General features: G+C 43.0%; 1 protein-coding gene across 13 annotated transcripts in view; it reads left to right on the top strand.

Annotated features, from left to right (window-relative positions):
* The window catches only part of AGRN (agrin), a 537,034-nt gene that overhangs the window by 424,672 nt on the left and 91,102 nt on the right, over nt 1-21,260 (top strand). For all 13 annotated transcript variants that reach the window (XM_056542092.1, XM_056542091.1, XM_056542088.1 and 10 more), the window contains 2 exons: nt 11,443-11,594; nt 12,036-12,141. In XM_056542092.1, coding sequence (XP_056398067.1) covers nt 11,443-11,594; nt 12,036-12,141 — 258 coding nt within the window. The remainder of the gene's footprint in view (nt 1-11,442; nt 11,595-12,035; nt 12,142-21,260) is intronic.

Genomic DNA, 21,260 nt, shown 5'->3' with positions numbered 1-21,260 from the left:
GTGGCCAGTGGAGGGGTGAGGGTTAGGGGAGAGGTACCTGCTGCAGCTCAGCACCATTTCTATGACTTTGGGATTATCTATCAATCAGCTGTCTACCCAAGTCTGTAGCTCTGAGCATGATACATAGCTGACAGATTCCCTAACATAGGTTATACATAGCTGACAGATTCCCTAACATAGGTTATACATAGCTGACAGATTCCCTAACATAAGTTATCATAAAAGTCGGTGACTGATTTTATTCTGTACATATTGCACGTGTGCTGTAAGCCCTTTTTGTTGCTTTAACACAACATTAGAACTTTGATTTTTTTAAGCCTTTTCTCTTCAACATGTACATGATGCTCTGTAGAAATGCAAGCTCTGCTTTTTAGATGTGACTCTGCGCTTCTCGTCGCTGTCCAACAAGTCATTTATAATGCACTTGTTTGGCACAGGAAGGTGTGAACGGGCAAGAAGAGGTTTGGGCAGCTGTTGTTTACACTGCACCTGTTAGGTAGCACCTGTATACGAGTCACTTGGAAGGGCATCTATTCGTGTTCATATTGGAGAAGAGGATGACTACATCATTGCCAGCTCCCAGCCTCATCCCCAGAGGTGTGAAAGAGACATTGGCAAACATTCTGTTCTGTTTCTATTGCTTATGCCCTTCATGAAGTGGCGATGACAGTCCTTCCCAGACCCGAGCAATAACGGCGGTAATGTCTTTGAGTGGTTGAGGGTTATTAAGTTGATCACGGACACATTAGAGAAGATTGATGGCTTTCAAAAACCAATGCAAGATTTGAGACCCTGAAGATTGGTTGCACAGCGAGCATCTCTGCTGCTGTGGGTTCGCATCCATCTGTCCTTTTAATGCGTTTTAACCATTTTCTTCCTTCTAAGGTAGATTTTCAGCTTCAATTTTGAGGATTATGTTTTAATAAGCCTACACAACACTTGGCACCAAATCCATCAACAGGGAACACACGACTGTGAATGGTTGTAGTGAGAATATGGTCACTTAGTCATGATACTGTTGCCAAATGGACAATTTTCTTATTGATTATTAGTCTTGATGGTCACATGGCTTTCTACGTAAAACTGCTGTTCACCTTTAAAACTGTGCGGCCATTACCAAATAGATGGAGATTTTGCAGATACATAGCCAAAGAACATATCCGAGTGGTTGGACCTCACGGACCATACCCTCAGCACAACTTAGAATCCTGGCCATTTTTTCCAGCACATTCATATGGTGCTTAGCTAGAAAGAATATTGGTATAAGAACACTGACAAATCTGCCCAATTGTGTGAACTGGATAAGATGCCTTGAAGGGGTATTTCAGGAAAAAACTTTTATATATAGCAACTGGCTCCAGAAAGTTAAACAGATTTGTAAATTACTTCTATTCAAAATCTTAATCTTTCCTATAATTATTAACTGATGAAGCTGAGTTGTTCTTTTCTGTCTGGCAACAGTGCCCTCTGCTGACATCTCTGCTTGTCTTGGGAACTGCACAGAGTAGAAGAGGTTTGCTATGGGGATTTGCTTCTACTCTGGACAGTTCCTGAGACAGGTGTCATCAGAGAGCACTTAGACAGAAAAGAACAACTCAATTTCAGCAGCTCATAAGTACTAAAATTATTAACTTTCTGGAGCCAATTGATATATAAATATATATTTAAAAAAGTTTTTTCCTGGATAACCCCTTTAATGAGCAACTATTCTAGGGTCTATGTGCAAACCATGGGAAATATTTAAGCATGAAATTACCTTTTTTTTGAGTGTAAACTGAACAAAATTGGTTAGAAAAAGGGGTGCAACACACATTTTTTAAATAATTTTTCCTTGTTTGCACCCTGTGTGCCAATTTTTTTTAAAAGAGGAAAATGGTGGACAAGGGGGTGGGGTTTAAAATGTTTTTAAAAGTCTGCACACAAAAAAAGTCCTCTACTATACCACCTAAGAGGTAGTGTAGACATGGCAAACAGCCCAGTTCACTGTTAAACTTAGACTGCCTAGTATAAGTAAAACTTAGCAAGCTTTTTAATGCCTCCCAATATCTTTTTAGGTCTTATTTGAACCCTCAGAAAAGATGCATTTTACAGGAAAAAGTAATATAAAACTTTCAGACTTTTTTGGGATAAGGTGGTCCATGGCAATCAAAATAAGACAGCCCTATCCTGGTAGACAGTTGACTCCCTTGAGTTCACACAAGTTTTGTTTTGGTTTTTTTGCCCAAGATCAGCACCTCCAATGCCGGTGTAAATGTATCCCCTGCCAACGCAAAGGCTCCAAGGATCTATGTAGAGATGCACACCTTGACATAAATCCAGCAGCAATATAGGCTGCCTGTGTGCCCTGCCTGAAATCTTTGCTCGCTTGATTTCAATTACAAATTACACTTATTGGGAAGCGTAATAAAATTTGGTGTGCAGGGGCGACTATGCCCCCTTTGTGTGTAACCCCACCCTCTTCACCATAAGCCCTTCCCATTCTTCAAGCACAGCAGGGAAATTTTAAAAATCGCTAAATTTTGCTAAATTGTACTTGATAAATGTCCCCCATAGTATTTTGATCTGTATATTTATACCCCCCTCTCAAAAAAATCAGACCTCCCTGTCCGCCTACTACTGTCTTGTTTAAATGTAGGAACGGAATGGTAAAATTGTCAGCATCGCTCGCAGTGCAAAATAAATCCTTATTGGATTTTATTCCGCGTATACAGCATGAAAAATGAATAAAACAATATGGAACAAAATGTATTATAGTCCACTCCGCTGTCGGCCCACGTGAAGAAATTGGCTAAACAGAAGAATTAAACCACGGGCTTTACTTCCGCTACATAGGAACTCATGAATGGTATTAGACACGAATGTAAAAACTGTATCCTTCTATTTTTCCACATAATCATTCAGAACATATCGGTATTTTTACAACATTTGAAGGCAGCGGAATGACTATTCCTTTACATTTCAATAGATGGGGTAGACTTAAAGACCTTTTATAGTCAATGAAAGAAAATGACTAGGAAATCTGTGTGTATTTTAGGTTTCTGCACACTCCAGAAGGCAAACACTGGCCAATTATGTTGGTTCGTACGACCGCCATTGGGTGACGGAGAGAAGATAATTTCGGTTTAATCCCTCTGTTGTATTATGCACCGTGTTGAAAGCGCTGAGGATGAACATTTCTGTCCTGTAGATCTGCTCTGTCTTTCTCCAGAGAGCTGCACAGTGCCAGATAATAAGGGTATATTTGACTAGTCTCCTAGCAACGCTCGGGGGGCGATTCCGGCTTTCGGGTGATCAGTTATGAGCACAGCCTTTAATATCCCGTCTCATATTCAGCACAAGTGTAATTACCATGAGTTCATTAACACAGCATGGCTTGGATGAGGCCGGGGATGTATGCAGGAATGGAGCATGGTGGGGCTGGATGGGGGTGTAGGAGGGACGAGGCTGTTGGCTTAGTACAGACTTGAAAGAGCGTCTTTTATCGGCATCCCATGCTTTTATCTGCTGATAACTGGTGATCGTTTTACGTAAATAGACCAGGGAGGATTGATACAGTGACGCTTTCATTTCACACTTCAGATCCTCGCAGTATCTGATCCTCATGTCCCAGAATATTTCCCTTCTTTAGTATCTCACAATCACTACGGCTGTAATTATTATTAAAGGTAAAAGTACACTTTGAAAATACCCATGGTGTCAGAGAGAATTTTCTACACATTCAGCACTTCCGTCCAACTAGCTTTGTTAATTAGAAGTTTTGAGCGCTCCAGCTTATGGCGAAAACCCCTGGCGCCGCCGCCAATGCTGATGACAGATTAAGTCCAATTGGCCCATATAGTTTGCTCATTTTGTCTATGAATCTTTTATTCACAGACTTATCGTTATTCTAACTTTGCTGATGTGTTTTTTTTTCCTTCCCCAGTACAGTCACTGAATGTAATATCACACCGACGGGAGATTGTATTGTGCAGTATGAATGACAACCTCTGTAGAGAAAAAGTTTAATATATAGCAAATTGGTTCAATAGAATGTGGCAGTAAAATGTTGGATGGAAACGGATGCCAGAATAGATTCCATTGTTCTCAATGGGTTTGTTTAGGGCATCCGGCATGTCAGTGGGGCTGCAGGACTGGTTCAGAACATGTCTTGTAGCGTTTCCCTATCTACCTAGTATTTGGGCTACATTGGAATAACTGCTACTATTGCTCTTACAATAGTTATGTCCATGGTGCTCATATATCTAATTCTAAAATCATTAAAAAAAAATTATTTTTCAGTCTTTACCTAGGGGGAGCAAAGGGGTGGAAAATCCATTGTCGACATATTTCATCTACATTCCACCATACATGATTAGATAATGAAAGCCAAAGCAATGTGTGTTGTACTTCCAGCTTAGAAGGGAAGACTCTACAGTCCTCCCTCAACTTACTGTTACGCCGAGCGCTCCGGGTCCCCGTTCCTCCCCGGAGCGCTCGCCTCATCTTCGTTGTTGCAGCGCCCCGGTCAGATCCACTGACCGGGTGCGCTGCGGTCCCGCCTTCAGCCGGGATGCGATTCGCGATGCGGATAGCGCCCGCTCGCGATGCGCACCCCGGCCCCCGTACCTGACTCGCTCTCCCTCGGTCCTGTCCCGGCGCGCGCGGCCCCGCTCCCTAGGGCGCGCGCGCGCCGGGTCTCTGCGATTTAAAGGGCCAGTGCACCAATGATGGTGCCTGGCCCAATCTTCCCAATTAGCTTAATTGGCTCCCACCTGTGCACTTCCCTATATCTGCTCACTGCCCCTGCACTCCCTTGCCGGATCTTGTTGCCCTTGTGCCTAGTGAAAGCGTTCCCTTGTTTGTTCCTAGCCCGTGTTCCAGACCTCCTGCCGTTGCCCCTGACTACGATCCTTGCTGCCTGCCCCGACCTTCTGCTACGTCCGACCTTGCCTTTGTCTACTCCCTTGTACCGCGCCTATCTTCAGCATCTTCAGCAGCCAGAGAGGTGAGCCGTTGCTAGTGGATACGACCTGGTCACTACCGCCGCAGCAAGACCATCCCGCTTTGCGGCGGGCTCTGGTGAAAACCTGTAGTGGCTTAGAACCGGTCCACTAGCGCGGTCCTCGCCATCCCTCTCTGGCACAGAGGATCCACTACCTGCCAGCCGGCATCGTGACAGTAGATCCGGCCATGGATCCCGCTGAAGTTCCTCTGCCAGTTGTCGCTGACCTCACCACGGTGGCCGCCCAGCAAGCCCGACAGATCGCCCTTCTAACCCGTCAGCTGTCGGAAATGTCCACCATTTCGCACCAACTTCAGTCGCAACTTCTCCAGCAATCTTCTCCTCCGCCAGCTCCTGCACCTTCTCCGCAGCGAGTGGCCACTCCTAGCCTCCGCCTGTCCTTGCCGGACAAATTTAATGGGGACTCTAAGTATTGCCGTGGCTTTCTTTCGCAATGTTCCCAGCACTTGGAGATGATGTCGGACCAGTTTCCTACTGAAAGGTCTAAGGTGGCTTTTGTGTTCTGCCTTCTGTCTGGAAAAGCCCTGTCATGGGCCGCACCGCTCTGGGACCGCAATGACCCCGTCACTGCCTCTGTACACTCCTTCTTCTCGGAAATTCGAAGTGTCTTTGAGGAACCTGCCCGAGCTTCTTCAGCCGAGATTGCCCTGCTGAACCTGGCCCAGGGTGTTTCTTCCGTTGGCGAGTACGCCATTCAGTTCCGTGCTCTTGCTTACGAGTTGTCCTGGAATAGTGAGATTCTCTGCGCGACCTTTAAAAAAGGCCTATCCAGCAACATTAAAGATGTTCTGGCCGCACGAGAGACTCCTGCTGACCTACATGAACTCATTCATCTAGCCACTCGCATTGACATGCGTTCTTCCGGATGGCGTCTGGAGCTCCGCCTGGATATGGACTTTGTTCGCACGAAGCGTTTTTTCTCTCCGGCTCCTCTCTCCTCTGGTCCTCTGCAATCTGTTCCTGTGCTTCCCGCCGCGGAGGCTATGCAAGTTGACCGGTCTTGCTTGACACCTCAAGAGAGGACACGACGCCGCATGGAGAATCTTTGCCTGTACTATGCCGGTACCGAACACTTCCTGAAGGATTGTCCTATCCGTCCTCCCCGCCTGGAAAGACGTACGCTGACTCCGCACAAAGGTGACACAGTTCTTGATGTCAACTCTGCTTCTCCACGCCTTACTGTGCCTGTGCGGATATCTGCCTCTACCTTCTCCTTCTCTACTATGCTCTTCTTGGATTCCGGATCTGCAGGAAAAATTTTTTTGGCCTCTCTCATCAACAGGTTCTACGTTCCTGTGACCAGTCTCGCCAGACCCCTCTACATCTATTGTTTTTACAATAAAAGATTGGACTGTCTCGTACGTTTCCACACAGAACCCCTCCTAATTTGCATCGGACCTCATCACGGAAAAATTGAGTTTTTTTTCCTCAGGTTCTTTGGCCCCAAGAAGAGGGGGAGACCCAAGGGGGGGGGTACTGTTACGCCGAGCGCTCCGGGTCCCCGTTCCTCCCCGGAGCGCTCGCCTCATCTTCGTTGTTGCAGCGCCCCGGTCAGATCCACTGACCGGGTGCGCTGCGGTCCCGCCTTCAGCCGGGATGCGATTCGCGATGCGGATAGCGCCCGCTCGCGATGCGCACCCCGGCCCCCGTACCTGACTCGCTCTCCCTCGGTCCTGTCCCGGCGCGCGCGGCCCCGCTCCCTAGGGCGCGCGCGCGCCGGGTCTCTGCGATTTAAAGGGCCAGTGCACCAATGATGGTGCCTGGCCCAATCTTCCCAATTAGCTTAATTGGCTCCCACCTGTGCACTTCCCTATATCTGCTCACTGCCCCTGCACTCCCTTGCCGGATCTTGTTGCCCTTGTGCCTAGTGAAAGCGTTCCCTTGTTTGTTCCTAGCCCGTGTTCCAGACCTCCTGCCGTTGCCCCTGACTACGATCCTTGCTGCCTGCCCCGACCTTCTGCTACGTCCGACCTTGCCTTTGTCTACTCCCTTGTACCGCGCCTATCTTCAGCATCTTCAGCAGCCAGAGAGGTGAGCCGTTGCTAGTGGATACGACCTGGTCACTACCGCCGCAGCAAGACCATCCCGCTTTGCGGCGGGCTCTGGTGAAAACCTGTAGTGGCTTAGAACCGGTCCACTAGCGCGGTCCTCGCCATCCCTCTCTGGCACAGAGGATCCACTACCTGCCAGCCGGCATCGTGACACTTACAACAGTCTCAGGTTACAATATTTTCATTATACAATTGTCTTTTCTGGACCATTGTACCTTTAAACCCTACAATGCTATGGACAGTCCAGATCTGCGAACCTTGTCAATGGCTGGAAGAACTGACCAATCAGAATGGGCATTCACTGATAAAACACCTGTATTACTGAAGTGCATGCACTGAATTCTTGTCTTGTAGCACCTCCCTACAGTACAGGGAGGTACTATATGTTGTGTACTACTCTTTACCTATACCAGGGTTAGCTGCACCAGGTGGGGGCGGCTCCATTTTACTTTTTTTAGGACATTGTGTACTGTACAGGACCCTGAAGACGCTCCCGTCTCTACATAGACAGTGATATACAGCTCCCAGCAGATCTTTCTTACTTTTATATGTAAGGACTTGCTTTATTTGTATTAGTTATCTACTTATTTTTCTTTAATCCTCATTTTTTTCTATTTTTGGATGACTTTTTTGGGGCTTCAGAACCATTTACCAGGTTTCCATAGAGGTATGGTCTCAACATCTGGAACCAATTAATATTGTGACTTAAGGGACCACTGTATATATACTTATGTGATCATGATGACTACATGATTAACCACAGACCAGACCTCGTGGCTTTCTAGATACACGACTTTGAGCTACAAAGCTTCTCTTACTACTTTACTACCCTAGACCAAAAGCAGAGAAACATTTTAGTGAATAGATGACCTTCTAATATATGCCCAAAACAATATCTGCTCTCACTTACCAGGTCTCTGCTCCACCTTATCTAGAGGGGTTCTTTGAACCTTCTCAATGACATTTATAGACTCGAATTGGGTATATAAACAATGGCTGTCTTCATGAGACAACCCATTTAGATATTTAGGCTTTTTAGTGTTAGGGTCATGATTTTTCTTGACTGCATTTGTCTCTATTGTTGCCGTTCACCTTCTTTCCCAATTGGCTTCTACCTTGTAGAGGTTTTTTTTAAAATCTTTTTCTGGATCAACATTGCCAGATAACATTCTGAACTAGATAGATATATGTTTTTTGTTCAGCCTTATAAATTATGTTACTATGAATTTAGCTGCTTCTTTATAGAAATATTAAATAAGCCCATCTCTGTGCTGAATACGATGTTAGGAATATACAGGAGCCTGACTATACCACAGGTGGGGATGTAACATTAGTACCAGTCGGAGCCTTTGTGCATTGTACTTCAGTTGTCGAGGTAATATATGCATGAGGTCAATGAGGGGGTCAGGGTTAAGACTCTCTGTCATACACTTTGAATACAAATTTTGCTCTAATGAAAAGAAAAAAAGGCATTTCACCCTGCTATGTTCTATTCATGTATATTGACAGCAGAAAAGTTATATTTTCTTCCCAGTAACTTTCATGTGAAGATGTTTGCGGATCTGACGTCTTTATAATAGAGTGTCTCTTGTGCCAGGAACTCATTACACAGCGACCCATCGACTTTCTATGACTTCTTGTATTGTCTGCAGGTTCCACTTTCACTAAAAGTTTCTAATTTTAATAGCAAATGAAGGAGGGTTTGAAAGGAGAGCAACAGTAGCGGCGGTACATTATTAAAAGAGATGTGATGACGGGTCTGAGATGTTCATGGAGATGGCGGAGTGCATGAAAGTGCTTATTTATACAGAATTAAACGCGAAGGCCGGATAGAGACGATGGACGCCCCATCAGCCGAATGATTTCATAGCTTTCAGAGAATGCAACGTTCATTTATTTGTTCAGGGTCTACTTACTTACAAAATATTATTAAATAAATGGAAACTAAGGCTCGTTCTGATGATCGGTGGGGGTCTGGACACCTAGTCCCCGACCAATCAAAACTTTTGAAATATCTCTCATATTTTTCCAAATTACAGGGACCCTTTCACTTTGTAAACTAATCCCAATAGGCAAAAAAGACATAGCTATATGACGTAAAAAAACAAGCAGGGTGACATTTTAACCACTTAACAGCTGGCTCTCCTGATCTTATTGCAGTGTTTCCCAACCAGTGTGCCTCCCCAGCTGTTTGCAAAACTCCAACTTCCAGCATGCCCGGACAGCCGTTGGCTGTCCGGGCATGCTGGGAGTTGTAATTTTGCAACAGCTGGGACACACTGGTTGGGAAACACTGTCTTATTGTAATCAAACAAGTAAAAAAACAAGCTGGGGTAGGGAGGAAGGTGGCTAGAGGCCTCCTTGGTGCCCAAGATGGTGGAGGCTCAGGGGTATTTTTTCTCTTCCTATAATTTAGCCCTGAGAACATTGACCTTAATGGAAATCTGGTGGACAAGATGGGCCTTAAAGGAGTACTATCATGCTGGATGACTTACTCCCTATCTAAAGGATAGGGGATAAGTGTCTGATCACAGGGTGTCTGACCGTTGGGACTCCTGCGCTCTCTTGCGTGGTGCCCCAGGTCTCCCTGGAAATGGCGTGTCAACCCCTGCTCAAAGCGGTGACCGACACACTCCTCCATGTATTTCTATCGGAGAGCCATAGATATCCAAATGCTATATATCTGTCTCTTCCATAGATATACATGAAGGGGTTGTGTCAGCTGCCACTTCGTGCGGTGGTCGACACGCTCCACTCCAGGGGAGAGCCATGGTGCTGTGCAGGAGATCCCAGGGGACCCCCCTGATGAGACACTTATCTCCCATCCTTTGAATAGGGGATACATTTTCCTGCACGATAGTTCAAGTTTAACGTGATCTGCTCCTAAATATTAGATGCAAGCGTTGTTCTGGGACTCCAATATCCTATTCAGCACCTCCAGTTTTTCCATATAATGTTTGGTACAAATATAGGACCTATTGAACTCAGAACCTGCAGAAGGGTGACTGCCCAACACATTACTCTATTTAAAATTACCTGATCTAATGAAATTCAGCTTGAGCACTGTATCATTTCTAGTAAAATAAATTAAAGGAATTGCATCTCACTGTGTTTGATATACCTACTCTAACTTTTCTGTATTTGGGCTATTTAGTCTTCTATTTCCAATAAGAATAACAGAGGACTAACACAAAGGTCCTCCTTGATATGTTTTTATAAGTTGACTAGTGTAATGAGTTGGCTGGGTTCACACTACGATTTGAACTACGGTTCCCGTATATGGCTGGGAGGAGTGGTTGGGCGGGGCTTAATCGCGGCGCCCGCACTGCTTTCTCGGCCGCATACGGCCGAAAAAGCAGCCGACCGGAGGCTGCGGTTCACTCCGGTCGGCTCATAGACATACATTAACTACGGTTCCCGAATACGGCTGAGTGCGGGCGCCGCGATTAAGCCCCGCCCACCCCTCCTCCCAGCAGTATACGGGAACCGTAGTTCAAATCATAATGTGAACCCAGCCTTACTTAGGTTGTTTAATATAACAAATGCCTTGTTCCTGCTCTTTTTACCTTTCTTCTGTTCATCTAAGTTTCAATTGTATACATTATTTTCTGTTATCATCATTTAAGGGTTTCATTTCAGGGTTTCCTTTTTGCAACTCTGTTAAAGAGTACCTGTCACTAAATAAACTTTGCTAACCTAACTTAGGCTTTGTTCCCTAACTACTCCTAACACCCCTCCCGCCCTTAGAAACATTTTCAGAGCTTTACAAAGCTGTGTATCATACCTTTTTTCTTGTTCACATAGTGAAATCTTCCAGCAGGAGAAAGTGGGCGTTTCCCAGCAGGCATGACATCACTGAAGCCTGCTGGGGGACCACTTCTGCCCTCACATCGTTGCAGCGCTGTGGTGAATAGAAGACCTCTAGCTCTGTGCAGCAGCTTTAAGACTGTGTAGCTTTCATTGAGGCTCTGTTCAGCTTTTAGTCTGTGCAGCTTAGTCTGTGGAGCTGCTTTCAGTGAGGCTCTTTGCAGCTCCGGTCGGTGCAGAGAAACACTTCCTGAGTTTGGTCTCCTGCCATTAAAAGCAGGAGACCAAAATCTGAGATTTTGACCAGACGGAATGTGTTCTGGCCAAGAAGGGAGACCCCTGGTGGCCAGAAGTATACAGCAGAAAAACTAACATAATTTTTTTTTTTTTTTTTTTTTATGGAAGCCAATTACAAAAGTTATTTATTTTGGCATAAGGAATCAAATATTAAAAATCATGTTTAATGACAGTGCTTGTTTAAGAAGTTGGCTGTAAGCCAGGCTGTAAATCAGTCCACATATGCTGCCCAACTAGAATCTTTACATGCTTTAATCTGCCATGTCAATTTATTCTTTGTTATAGAATGTGGATCTGGAGTTGCTGGGTCAGGATCTGGAGAGGACAGCGAATGTGAACAAGATCGTTGCAGACGATATGGCGGCTCATGGGATGAGGATGCCGAGGACGATCGCTGTATCTGTGATTTTACCTGCCATGCTGTGCTGAGAAATCTGGTAAGCGTACTGAGAAAATGTAATGCTGAAAGTTCTACGGTTCACTAAATGTGTACTGTATATTAACACAGTATTACAATCTAATCTGCATCATGGTTTCATCATCACCGTGCACTGACAGTAGTGGAATCCAAAGGGGAAGCTCGGTAAACATAAATTCTCAGAATAGATCAATAATTTTATATTGTCTGGCGGTGCCAGGAGTCAGACCCTTGCCAATCTGATATTGATGGTGGATTATCCGCAGGATAGGCTGCAATTGTATGTGGTTGGATAACTCCTTTAAAGCTTTTATCTATTGAAGTTTAAGAATTTCCTATTAAACAAATGTTAAATCATAATGACCTTCCCTAAAAGCATTTGCATTGATAAAAAATGTTTTTGCATAGCACAATATGGCTGCGAGACCAATTCATGTTTTGCTCCTCTATTCTTTCTCAGGTTTGTGGCTCAGACGGTATAACTTATTCTAATGATTGTGAATTAAAGAAAACTCGCTGTGAAAGGCGCCAAGACTTATACGTAGCTGGGCAAGGTCCCTGCCGAGGTGAGAGACAGGATTATTATAATTTTCAGTTTCCACTAATCCCTTCCCTACTGGGGGTTGTTTTTTTCCCTTATGATTTCCTCTGATCTGTGATAAGATCTCTGACCATTTACAAGCCTTGCAGATTTCTGAGCAAAATCTCTTGGCACAGAATTCACGGCAGGATTTGGATTATTGTCATACAGCTGACAAATGATAGTAAGCAGATGAGAGGCTTATTTGCGCGAGAAGTCTTTAAATATGAAATAGAGTATATAACTCTGCATTTAACTGTACAGTGGCAGAAAGTCTGATGTCAGAGCGCAGAGAAAGTTTCTGCGCATTGCTTAACTTTGACAAAAATGTCTTTTGTAAATGAAAAAATCAATACTAGAATATCTTGTGGGATCTCACAGGGTGAATTGAGCATATTCCAAATTGCTGTAATTATACTTTAAGCTGTATATCAGGAGGGCAGAATACATATAAATAGGTATTATTAGACATTGGTATTCTGCAGACGGGGTCAGCCCTTGGTCTGCAGAGTTAATCCTCCACTGATGTCCCCCTTGTCCTTTTCATAAGTTTTTGGCTCTCTCAATCTAGACGCTACACTCATTTTTCACTATTTTTACATTTTTCATTGTTTCCCTTCTTCTCAAGCCATCATAATGATGTAGTGGTTAGTAGTAAAGCGTAGCAAGAATAATACTGCATTGTCGTTTTGGCTGCTATGGGAATCGAGGTGTAAGTGAAACAAAATGGAAACTTCCATTTGGAAATAAAGTTCTCATAACTAATCGGTGAATATGTGACTCTTATAAAACGTTTACGCACACCATCTGTAGATTAGGGCATCTATAGGGCAATATTCAATGCTATAATGGTGGACATTGGCTTCTAATAAATGGCTACCCATCCCCAACCATCTTCCTGCAGTGGTGATAACGGTTTCGGAGCAGGGGTTTCTTATTTGGTAGGTCAGGAGCTTAAAGAGAAGTGTTACATATGACCCTTTAGGTATGTTGTATAGAGAATAGAATACACCTAGAGGAAACCTACCATATTTTTGGTCGCTATTATGGTTCATAGTGTCCATTTTATTCATATAAGCTTATTTATACAATCCAACAAAAATGCCCTACTATAGATGTGGTTAAAGGGGTTATTACTTATAACTATCTGATCATTGCCAGTCCAACTTCTGGTATCACAAGAACAAAGGCAGATGTCCCCCAAATGAAAGGAGCAGCAATATGCATGCTTGGCCACTGGTTCTTTCACTGTCTATGAGACTTACTCTAAACATGACCAAATTCAGTGGTCTACAATGTTTGGAAGTTCCAAATAGAGTTGATCAGAGAGGTGGCCCATCATGCATGCTGCCGCTCATTCACTTGGGGGACATTTGACTTTCATTCTTATGATCAGCGAAGGTCCCAGCACCCATGGAGAACAGCTAGTTATGCTCCAGTACTTTGGGATAACCTTTAACCCTTGGATAACCTCTATCAATTAAACTCATTAAGGTGGCTCATTGGTTAGCACTGTCTTGCAGCGCTGGGGTCCTAGGTTTCAATTATACTAAGGACATCTGCAAATGTCCTACTCGTGTTTGTGTGGGTTGTCACCAGGTACTTCAGTTTCCACACTTTAAATCAGGGGATAGGGACTGATCTGAGTGATGTAAAAGCACAGCGGAATACATTGGTGCTATATAAATAAAGAATTATCAGTTCGAAAAGAGGGGCAATTTATTATTTCCTTTTGGCATTTGGGGGCCTTTAGTGTGTGATACTCTTTCACCTTTAAAGATTTATCATAGACTTGCACTAATCTAAAAGGAATCTTTTCCAGTAATACATTCCCTTTTTTACCACTCATAACTGCAAAAGGAAGTCAATGAATATAAAATATACCCCAGTATCTTAAAAATGATGTCCTGTAAATTCAAACCATACAGACAGTGAATTCTGATTATTATGGGTGATGTCCTCATTTTATTGACTGCGGCCTTTGCTGTAAATTTTGGTGGTGCTAAAAGTCACCCTGATTTGTTTGAAAGTACTAAAAACTCCACAAATACATCTTCTACCTTTATAATATATGAGTAACACATTTCAGAGATACTCCAATATACTAGCGAATCATGTTATCCACAGACTTGGTATAAAAAAGTAGATTTATTGTATTGTGTAATTTGACAGGAAGAGGTACAGCATTTGGATATCTGCTTGTTCATCAGTTTTATATGACATTAATGCTATGTTCAAACAGTGTTTATTCTATATGTTGGAGGTATCCGTTGGGAGTGTTCACCGACATATACTCCTGACATATATTACTGTACTGCACCACGGTGGCAAAAGTATATGATTCACCAGTAAAGAGAGGGGCACCAGCTCCAGTTGGGCACATCTTCTTTACTATTAGGTTTTAAGAATCTGTGCAAATCACCCCCTTCTCTAGAACAACTGCACTATTACCAAGCAAGAGGTAGGAAACTGGCTTAAAAATTGTGAAAAGGGCAACACCCCACACCATAATAAGACCCCTCCTTCTTCCGTGCCCTTGACTATTCAGGGTATTTAGGCCATGCTTCATTGTGGTACTGCGGAGAAGCTTGAAAAATACCCTTAGTAGATGTCGCTGCGGCTCCTTCAGAGTGACAGAATAGGACCAAAGCTTAATTTAAGGTCCACAGTGGAACCATTTTTATTAGGTTAATAAAAAAAAACATGCGATGACGCGTTTCGGGAGGATCCCTCCCTTCCTCAGATCAGGAACCTGATCTGAGGAAGGGAGGGATCCTCCCGAAATGCGTCATCACATGCTTTTTTTAAATTAACCTAATAAAAATGGTTCCACTGTGGACCTTAAACTAAGCTTTGGTCCTATTCTGTCACTCTGAAGGAGCCGCAGCGAAATCTACTAAGGGTATTTTTCAAGCTTCTCCCCGCAGTTCATCCAGGACAGTGCTACTGTTTTCCTGCTACCCAGAAGGCCTGGCAGCGACTCCGCACCTTCAGTACCCCATTATCACTGGGGTTATATGCCTGTACTATCTTCTCTAAGGTGAGCGGCCATCTTTATGGTTCCTGTCCAGCTCTGGACCACTTTAGCTCCTGTCACCAAGGGTAATACACCAGGCGCCGGTATCGGTCTCTCCATTTTTTCTCCCCTACAGATTCTTCATTGTGGTACATGCCTTCCCATTAGAGAAGACATTCATACACACAGTCCGCTATATTAAGCACATGCATTGTGTGTTAGATTAAACGCCATTCGCACTAGAGAATGTTTTTTTATAGCTCTTTGATGCATACAGTTTTTGGTGAGATTAATTCATTAAAATTTATGATGTGTATTCAGTCAATTGGCAACTGTGTGCCGATAATTTGCTGGGTCAAAATCATCAGTCGGCTGTAACCTCGGGCGCCCACTGAAGAAACTTGTGTTAATGGCGGCATTTTACTACAACACAGGAAACTGATTTCATAAAAGTTAAATCAGAATTTCTTTCTTTTTTTTTTTTTGCTTTGTGCAAATGAGAATTCTTTTTTCTTTCTTCTCAGACAGCTATATTTGCATGGTATAATCCCAGGGAAGGTTAAAAGAGCTTAGATAGAAAGTCAACGACTCTAAGTCCAAATCTGACATGTTATAACTTATAATCAAGGACTCCATCTTATAAATGATAGAATGCTTCAGTGAAGGACTAGGACATACTGTACCAGCTAGTTTTAGGAGACACATTACAAAAAAAAAAAAAAAAACTAAACATTTTTTCTTGCTTGTTTGCACTGTATGATCATTAGTATATGTACTTAAAGGGGTACTCCGGTGGAAAACATTTTTTTTTTTTTAAATCAACTGGTGCCAGAATGTTAAACAGATTTGTAAATTACTTCTCTTTAAAAATCTTAATCCTTCCAGTACTTATCAGCTGCTGTATACTACTGAGGAAGTTCTTTTCTTTCTGTCTGACCACAGTGCTCTCTGCTGATACCTCTGTCCATTTTAGGAACTGTCCAGAGTAGAAGGAAATTCCCATAGCAAACCTATCCTGCTCTGGACAGTTCCTAAAATACACAGAGGTGTCAGCAAAGAGCACTGTGGTCAGAAAGAAAGGAAATTCAAAAATAACTTCCTGTGGAGCATACAACAGCTTACAAGTACTGGAAGGATTAAGATTTTTAAATAGAAGTAATTTACAAATCTGTTTAACTTTCTGGCACCAGTTGATTTGAACAAAAGAAAAAAAATGTTTTTCAGTGGAGTACCCCTTTAAAGAGAATCTATCACATAGATTCGACACATAGAACCACCCCCATAGCCTAGCAGAGGTTGGTTTGTCTATGTCAAAAATACCTTTTTAATTCAATTATGCGTCTTTATTCTCTAAAAAAATAATGTTTATTCTCTATCCCACTGGGTCCGAAAGGCATGGCCAGGGGTCCGCTGTGCCTCTTTGCCACAACACCTCTCTCCACTAAGTCACACTGCTTTGATTGACACGCAGGGCTCTCCTCCTGAAGGCAACCCTGTGTGTTTTGTCTGCGCATGCACCGCCAATGAGGACTGTCACTAGAGGCAGAACGAGCTCTCTACCTCTAGGGATTGTGAAGCTCAGCCGAGTGTGCAGACAATACACACAGGGCTGCCACCGGTGGGAGAGCCCTGTGTGTCAAACAAGGCAGTGTGATGTAGTGGAGAGAGGCATTGTGGCCCAGGGGCACAGCAAACCCCTGGCTATACCAGTTGGACACAGAAGAAAGTTTATTTTTTAGAGAATAAAGACACACAAATATGTTAAAAAGGTATGTTTGACACAGGGACACTTACCCCTGCTAAGCTATGTGGTGGTTGTATGTGTTGAACATATGTAACAAATGCTCTTTAAATGGGTTATACCAAGGTGAAAAATTCCTAGTTGATCTGTGGAGTCCAAATGATGAGACCCCCTTATCATCCTTATAATAGAGGACAAACGATCCCCGAATCAATGGAGCAGCATTCTCTATGGAGCTTCCCAAACTATGGTACTATGTAGTAATTTCCTGCTTTCGATAATAACTACTTTTCAGAAGGGGTCCTGGACAATAAGTTGATCATACTTAAACAAAGAAAAAAATTATACGTTGCACTCACCATGTTTGTAATTAAAAGAAGATCAAATCATCTTTATTGAAGAGGCACAGAGTACATCGGTGCAGAAGGAAGGGAAGGATAACAGACACCAGCTCCGAAGGACCGATGTACTCCGTGCCTCTTCAATAAAGATGGTTCGAACTTTTTGCAACTCCAAACATGGTGAGTGCAGCGTATATTGTTTTAGCACCACCACTAGCATTCTTGCAGCGCAGATCTCCAGTACCAAGCCCCTTGCGCTATCAGTGGACTGCACCAGTAGTGCCGGTCTACTCTGTTCTTTTTTTACCCTACAAGTGGATCATATTGTTTTCCCCTGCTGGGCTCTTCAGTGATCAGATGTAAACAATGGGGGAACCTAGAAGGAAGTGTTTGTTTTTTCTATAGCACCACCACAGCAGTAATAAAGTATTACATAGTACCCATTGAAAGCAGTGGGGTATTTGTGTAATGCAGGACAGGACTGGTCCTTCAGTGCGAATGGCTGACTTAGTAACTGCTCTCCACTCTGGCCCAAAGGTGAGGATCCAGAAGAAGACCCCATTTATTAGAATTCACCAATAGGGTTATAGAAATACACTTTGTTACCTAGACAACCCCTTTAATTACAAGTAATAATAATCTGACCAACCTTATTGTAAAAAGGATAAACTTACTATGAGTGATAGTTCCACCAACTACAAATACAGTGGCCCACATTCACTATTGCAAACCCGACATGTTCTGTTGGGTTGTGTGCCAGAGTCTTGCGCATTGCGCCAGAATTTCTTTCTGCGCCAGAATTGAAAAAAAAACAAATAACTCTCTATTTTACCAAGATAACCTGAAAGGGGGTGTGACCATCAGGAAAAGGGGGCATGTCATCGAAAATGGGCGTGCTCCTGACATTTTCACAAAAACCCGACAGATCAGAGCAGGTGTAAGAAAAAAAGCAAAATGTAGGGAAAAGTGGAAAATGTAGGGAAACCTTAGTAAATACCGTAGAAAATATCGCATCAAACAAAACTAGATGCAGATTACTTGTGGCTTCTGATCCCTGTACAAAAATTTTACGTGAACACAGCCTTTGTATTATTTCACTTAAAGGGGTACTCCAGTGGAAAACTTTTTATTTTTTTAATCAATTGGTGCCAGAAAGTTAAACAGATGTGTATATTACTTCTATTAAAAAATCTCAATACTTCCAGTACTTATTAGCTGCTGAATACTATAGAGGAAATTATTTTCTTTTTGGAACACAGTGCTCTCTACTGACATCTCTGTCCATTTAAGGAACTGTCCAGAGCAGTATATGTTTTCTATGGGGATTTTCTCCTACTCTAGCCAGTTCTTAAAATGGACAGAGGTGTCAGCAGAGAGTACTGTGGTCATGATGTCAGCAAAGAGCTCTCTGTTCCAAAAAGAAAATAATTTCCTCTGTTGTATTCAGCAGCTTATAAGTACTGGAAGGATTAAAATATTTTAATAGAAGTAATTTACAAATCTGTTTTACTTTCTGGCACCAGTTAAATAAAAATAAAAAAAATGTCTTCCACCGGAGTACCCCTTTAAATACTCCAATATATCTAATATTTCCGCTCATTATACAATACGTAATATTCCTACTTACTGCAGGTTCATTAGGATCTCACCAATTACAGCACATGTAATAGTATAAATGATATGATAATATCACTTAGCATACAGTAAGTAAAACAATACCTAATAATGTGGAATTCCTGTCAACCATTAGTAATAATCTCACCACCCAGATGTCATTTTCCCACCAGCTATTGTCTTGTCTTTGTAGCGTGAATAGGATGCTATAATTTCAGCAAAGTGGAATCGCTATTAATTTACATGTTTTCTATGCCGTTTTATGTCACCGTGAGAGTTATTATGCAAAAGACGGAAAACAGTACAAATTGTGCCAAATCTGAGAAATCCAAAATCTGCTCCATCTATCTATCTGGAAATGTGCACAGTACTTGTAAATGTAGCGCTAGGCTTTGTATAATTTGCATTGGCTGCCCAATGATCCAATACATTTGATGCTGAATTATAGGAATTGTACTTTACATATATGATGGCAATTGTTTGGACTTCCATGCAGAGTATTTTTCATATCTGTATAACCCATAGCTATATCATTTGGCTGGGGATACTGACAGTCACTCTGATCTCACTCCAACTATGGGGCTGGGGGACATGCTATAAAGGCGGCATCAATCTTCCTGGGCACTGTGCTGTAATAAACAGCCGCACACTTCACTGGTAATTCCCAAAGTGACAGTCTGCCAATAGCAGTTAAAAAGATGCTTAAAAAAATAAAGATGATGAAGAATCATTGTAGACTGTATATATACTCCATTGTGAATAAAACATTAATTGTAGTACATGATGAACAACTTGTAGCTAAATCCCAGCCCTGAGACCGCCACCTATAGAGAGACCGGCTTGCCTGTTTGTATACCTGCTAAGTAGTGATGAGCGGCATATGCCATAGTCGAATTTGCGATATTTAGCGAATATATGGGCGAATATTCATCCTATATTCACGGAATTCGCATTTTCGACATATTGGCGGTTACTTTCACTTTGCGTGAATGCGCATGCGGATAACTATCTACCTATCTATCTCCTAATTCTTGGTCTATACAGAAGTGATAATGGGTCTCTGACATTTTTCATTTTGAATATTGTCATGTCATATTTGCGAATCTCGTCACTATCTATCTACCTATCTAATCTTAGTGACGATATTCGCGAATATGAGGATATTCGCAAATATTTGCATATTCTCATATTCGCTCTCCAGTCTAATACAGTAAATAGTATAGGAGCCCTCTTTAGACCACGAGCTGGAAGCATCACTGTGATGAGTTCTATGTAAAAAAAAAAAAAGTAAATGTTCGTAATTACAAATATATAGCGCTATATTCGCCATATTCGCAAATATGCAAAATTCACAATAAATATTCAAATTGCGAATATTCGCACTAAAAACTAGTTAAAGGAGATGTCCGGTGCTCACTTTTCTTATTTTATCCGTTCCAGGCTGAAAAATAAAAGAAAACAAAGTTTCTCTTACCTGCCTAGGCTCCCCCGGTGCTCCGGTACAGGTGTTCGGTCCCCGGGCTGTATTCTTCTTACTTCCTGTTAGCCCGGCACGTCACACGGAGCTTCAACCTATTACCGTCCGCAGCGATGTCCCGCCTCGGCCAGTGATAGGCTGAAGCTCCGTGTGACGTGCCGGGCTAACAGGAAGTAAGAAGAATACAGCCTGGGGACCGAACACCTGTACCGGAGCATCGGGGGAGCGTAGGCAGGCAAGAGAAAGCTTATTTTCTTTTTTTTTTTTGCAGCCCGGTACGGATACAATAAGAAAAGTGAGCACCGGACATGTCCTTTAAGAGGACAACAGTCATGCACAATTTTCCCCCTCTTTTTGTCCACTGTACCTGACACAATAAAGTGTGAGGGGACCCTATTTTTCACAATAGGTGTGTGTGTATGGGGGGGGGGGGGGTCCCAGAGTATCCTATGGATATCCCATAAATGCAAGTTGCTGGAATACCTCTTTAATTGATGTATAATAAAAAGTTATACAACTTTGCTAACATGCTTTGTGCTTTGGTGGCATATTACATTCAAGAGTAAGGGCCCATTGCACCCAACAGAATCTCATGGAAGACAATGGGAGTCTGCTGAAAGAATAAGTTCCAGCGGAGTTTCCGTTGTGTGCATGGACCCTTAAAGGTCTACTCCGCTGATCAGCGTTTAGAACAAACTGTTCTGAACACACTGGAGCCGGTGTTGGGAGCTTGTGACGTCATAACCCTGCCCCCTCATGATGTCACGCCCCGCCCCCTCAATGCAAGTCTATGGGAGGGGGCGTGCCGAATGTCACGCCCCCTCCCATAGACTTGCATTGAGGGGGCAGGGCGTGACATCATGAGTGGGCGGGGCTATGACGTCACAAGCTCCCGGCTCCAGTGTTCAGAACAGTT

This window comes from Hyla sarda, chromosome 10 (genome assembly GCF_029499605.1).
Source record: "Hyla sarda isolate aHylSar1 chromosome 10, aHylSar1.hap1, whole genome shotgun sequence".
Classification (NCBI taxonomy): domain Eukaryota; kingdom Metazoa; phylum Chordata; class Amphibia; order Anura; family Hylidae; genus Hyla; species Hyla sarda.
Note: the sequence above shows the minus strand (reverse complement) of the source record. Positions and strands in the feature narration are given on the sequence as shown.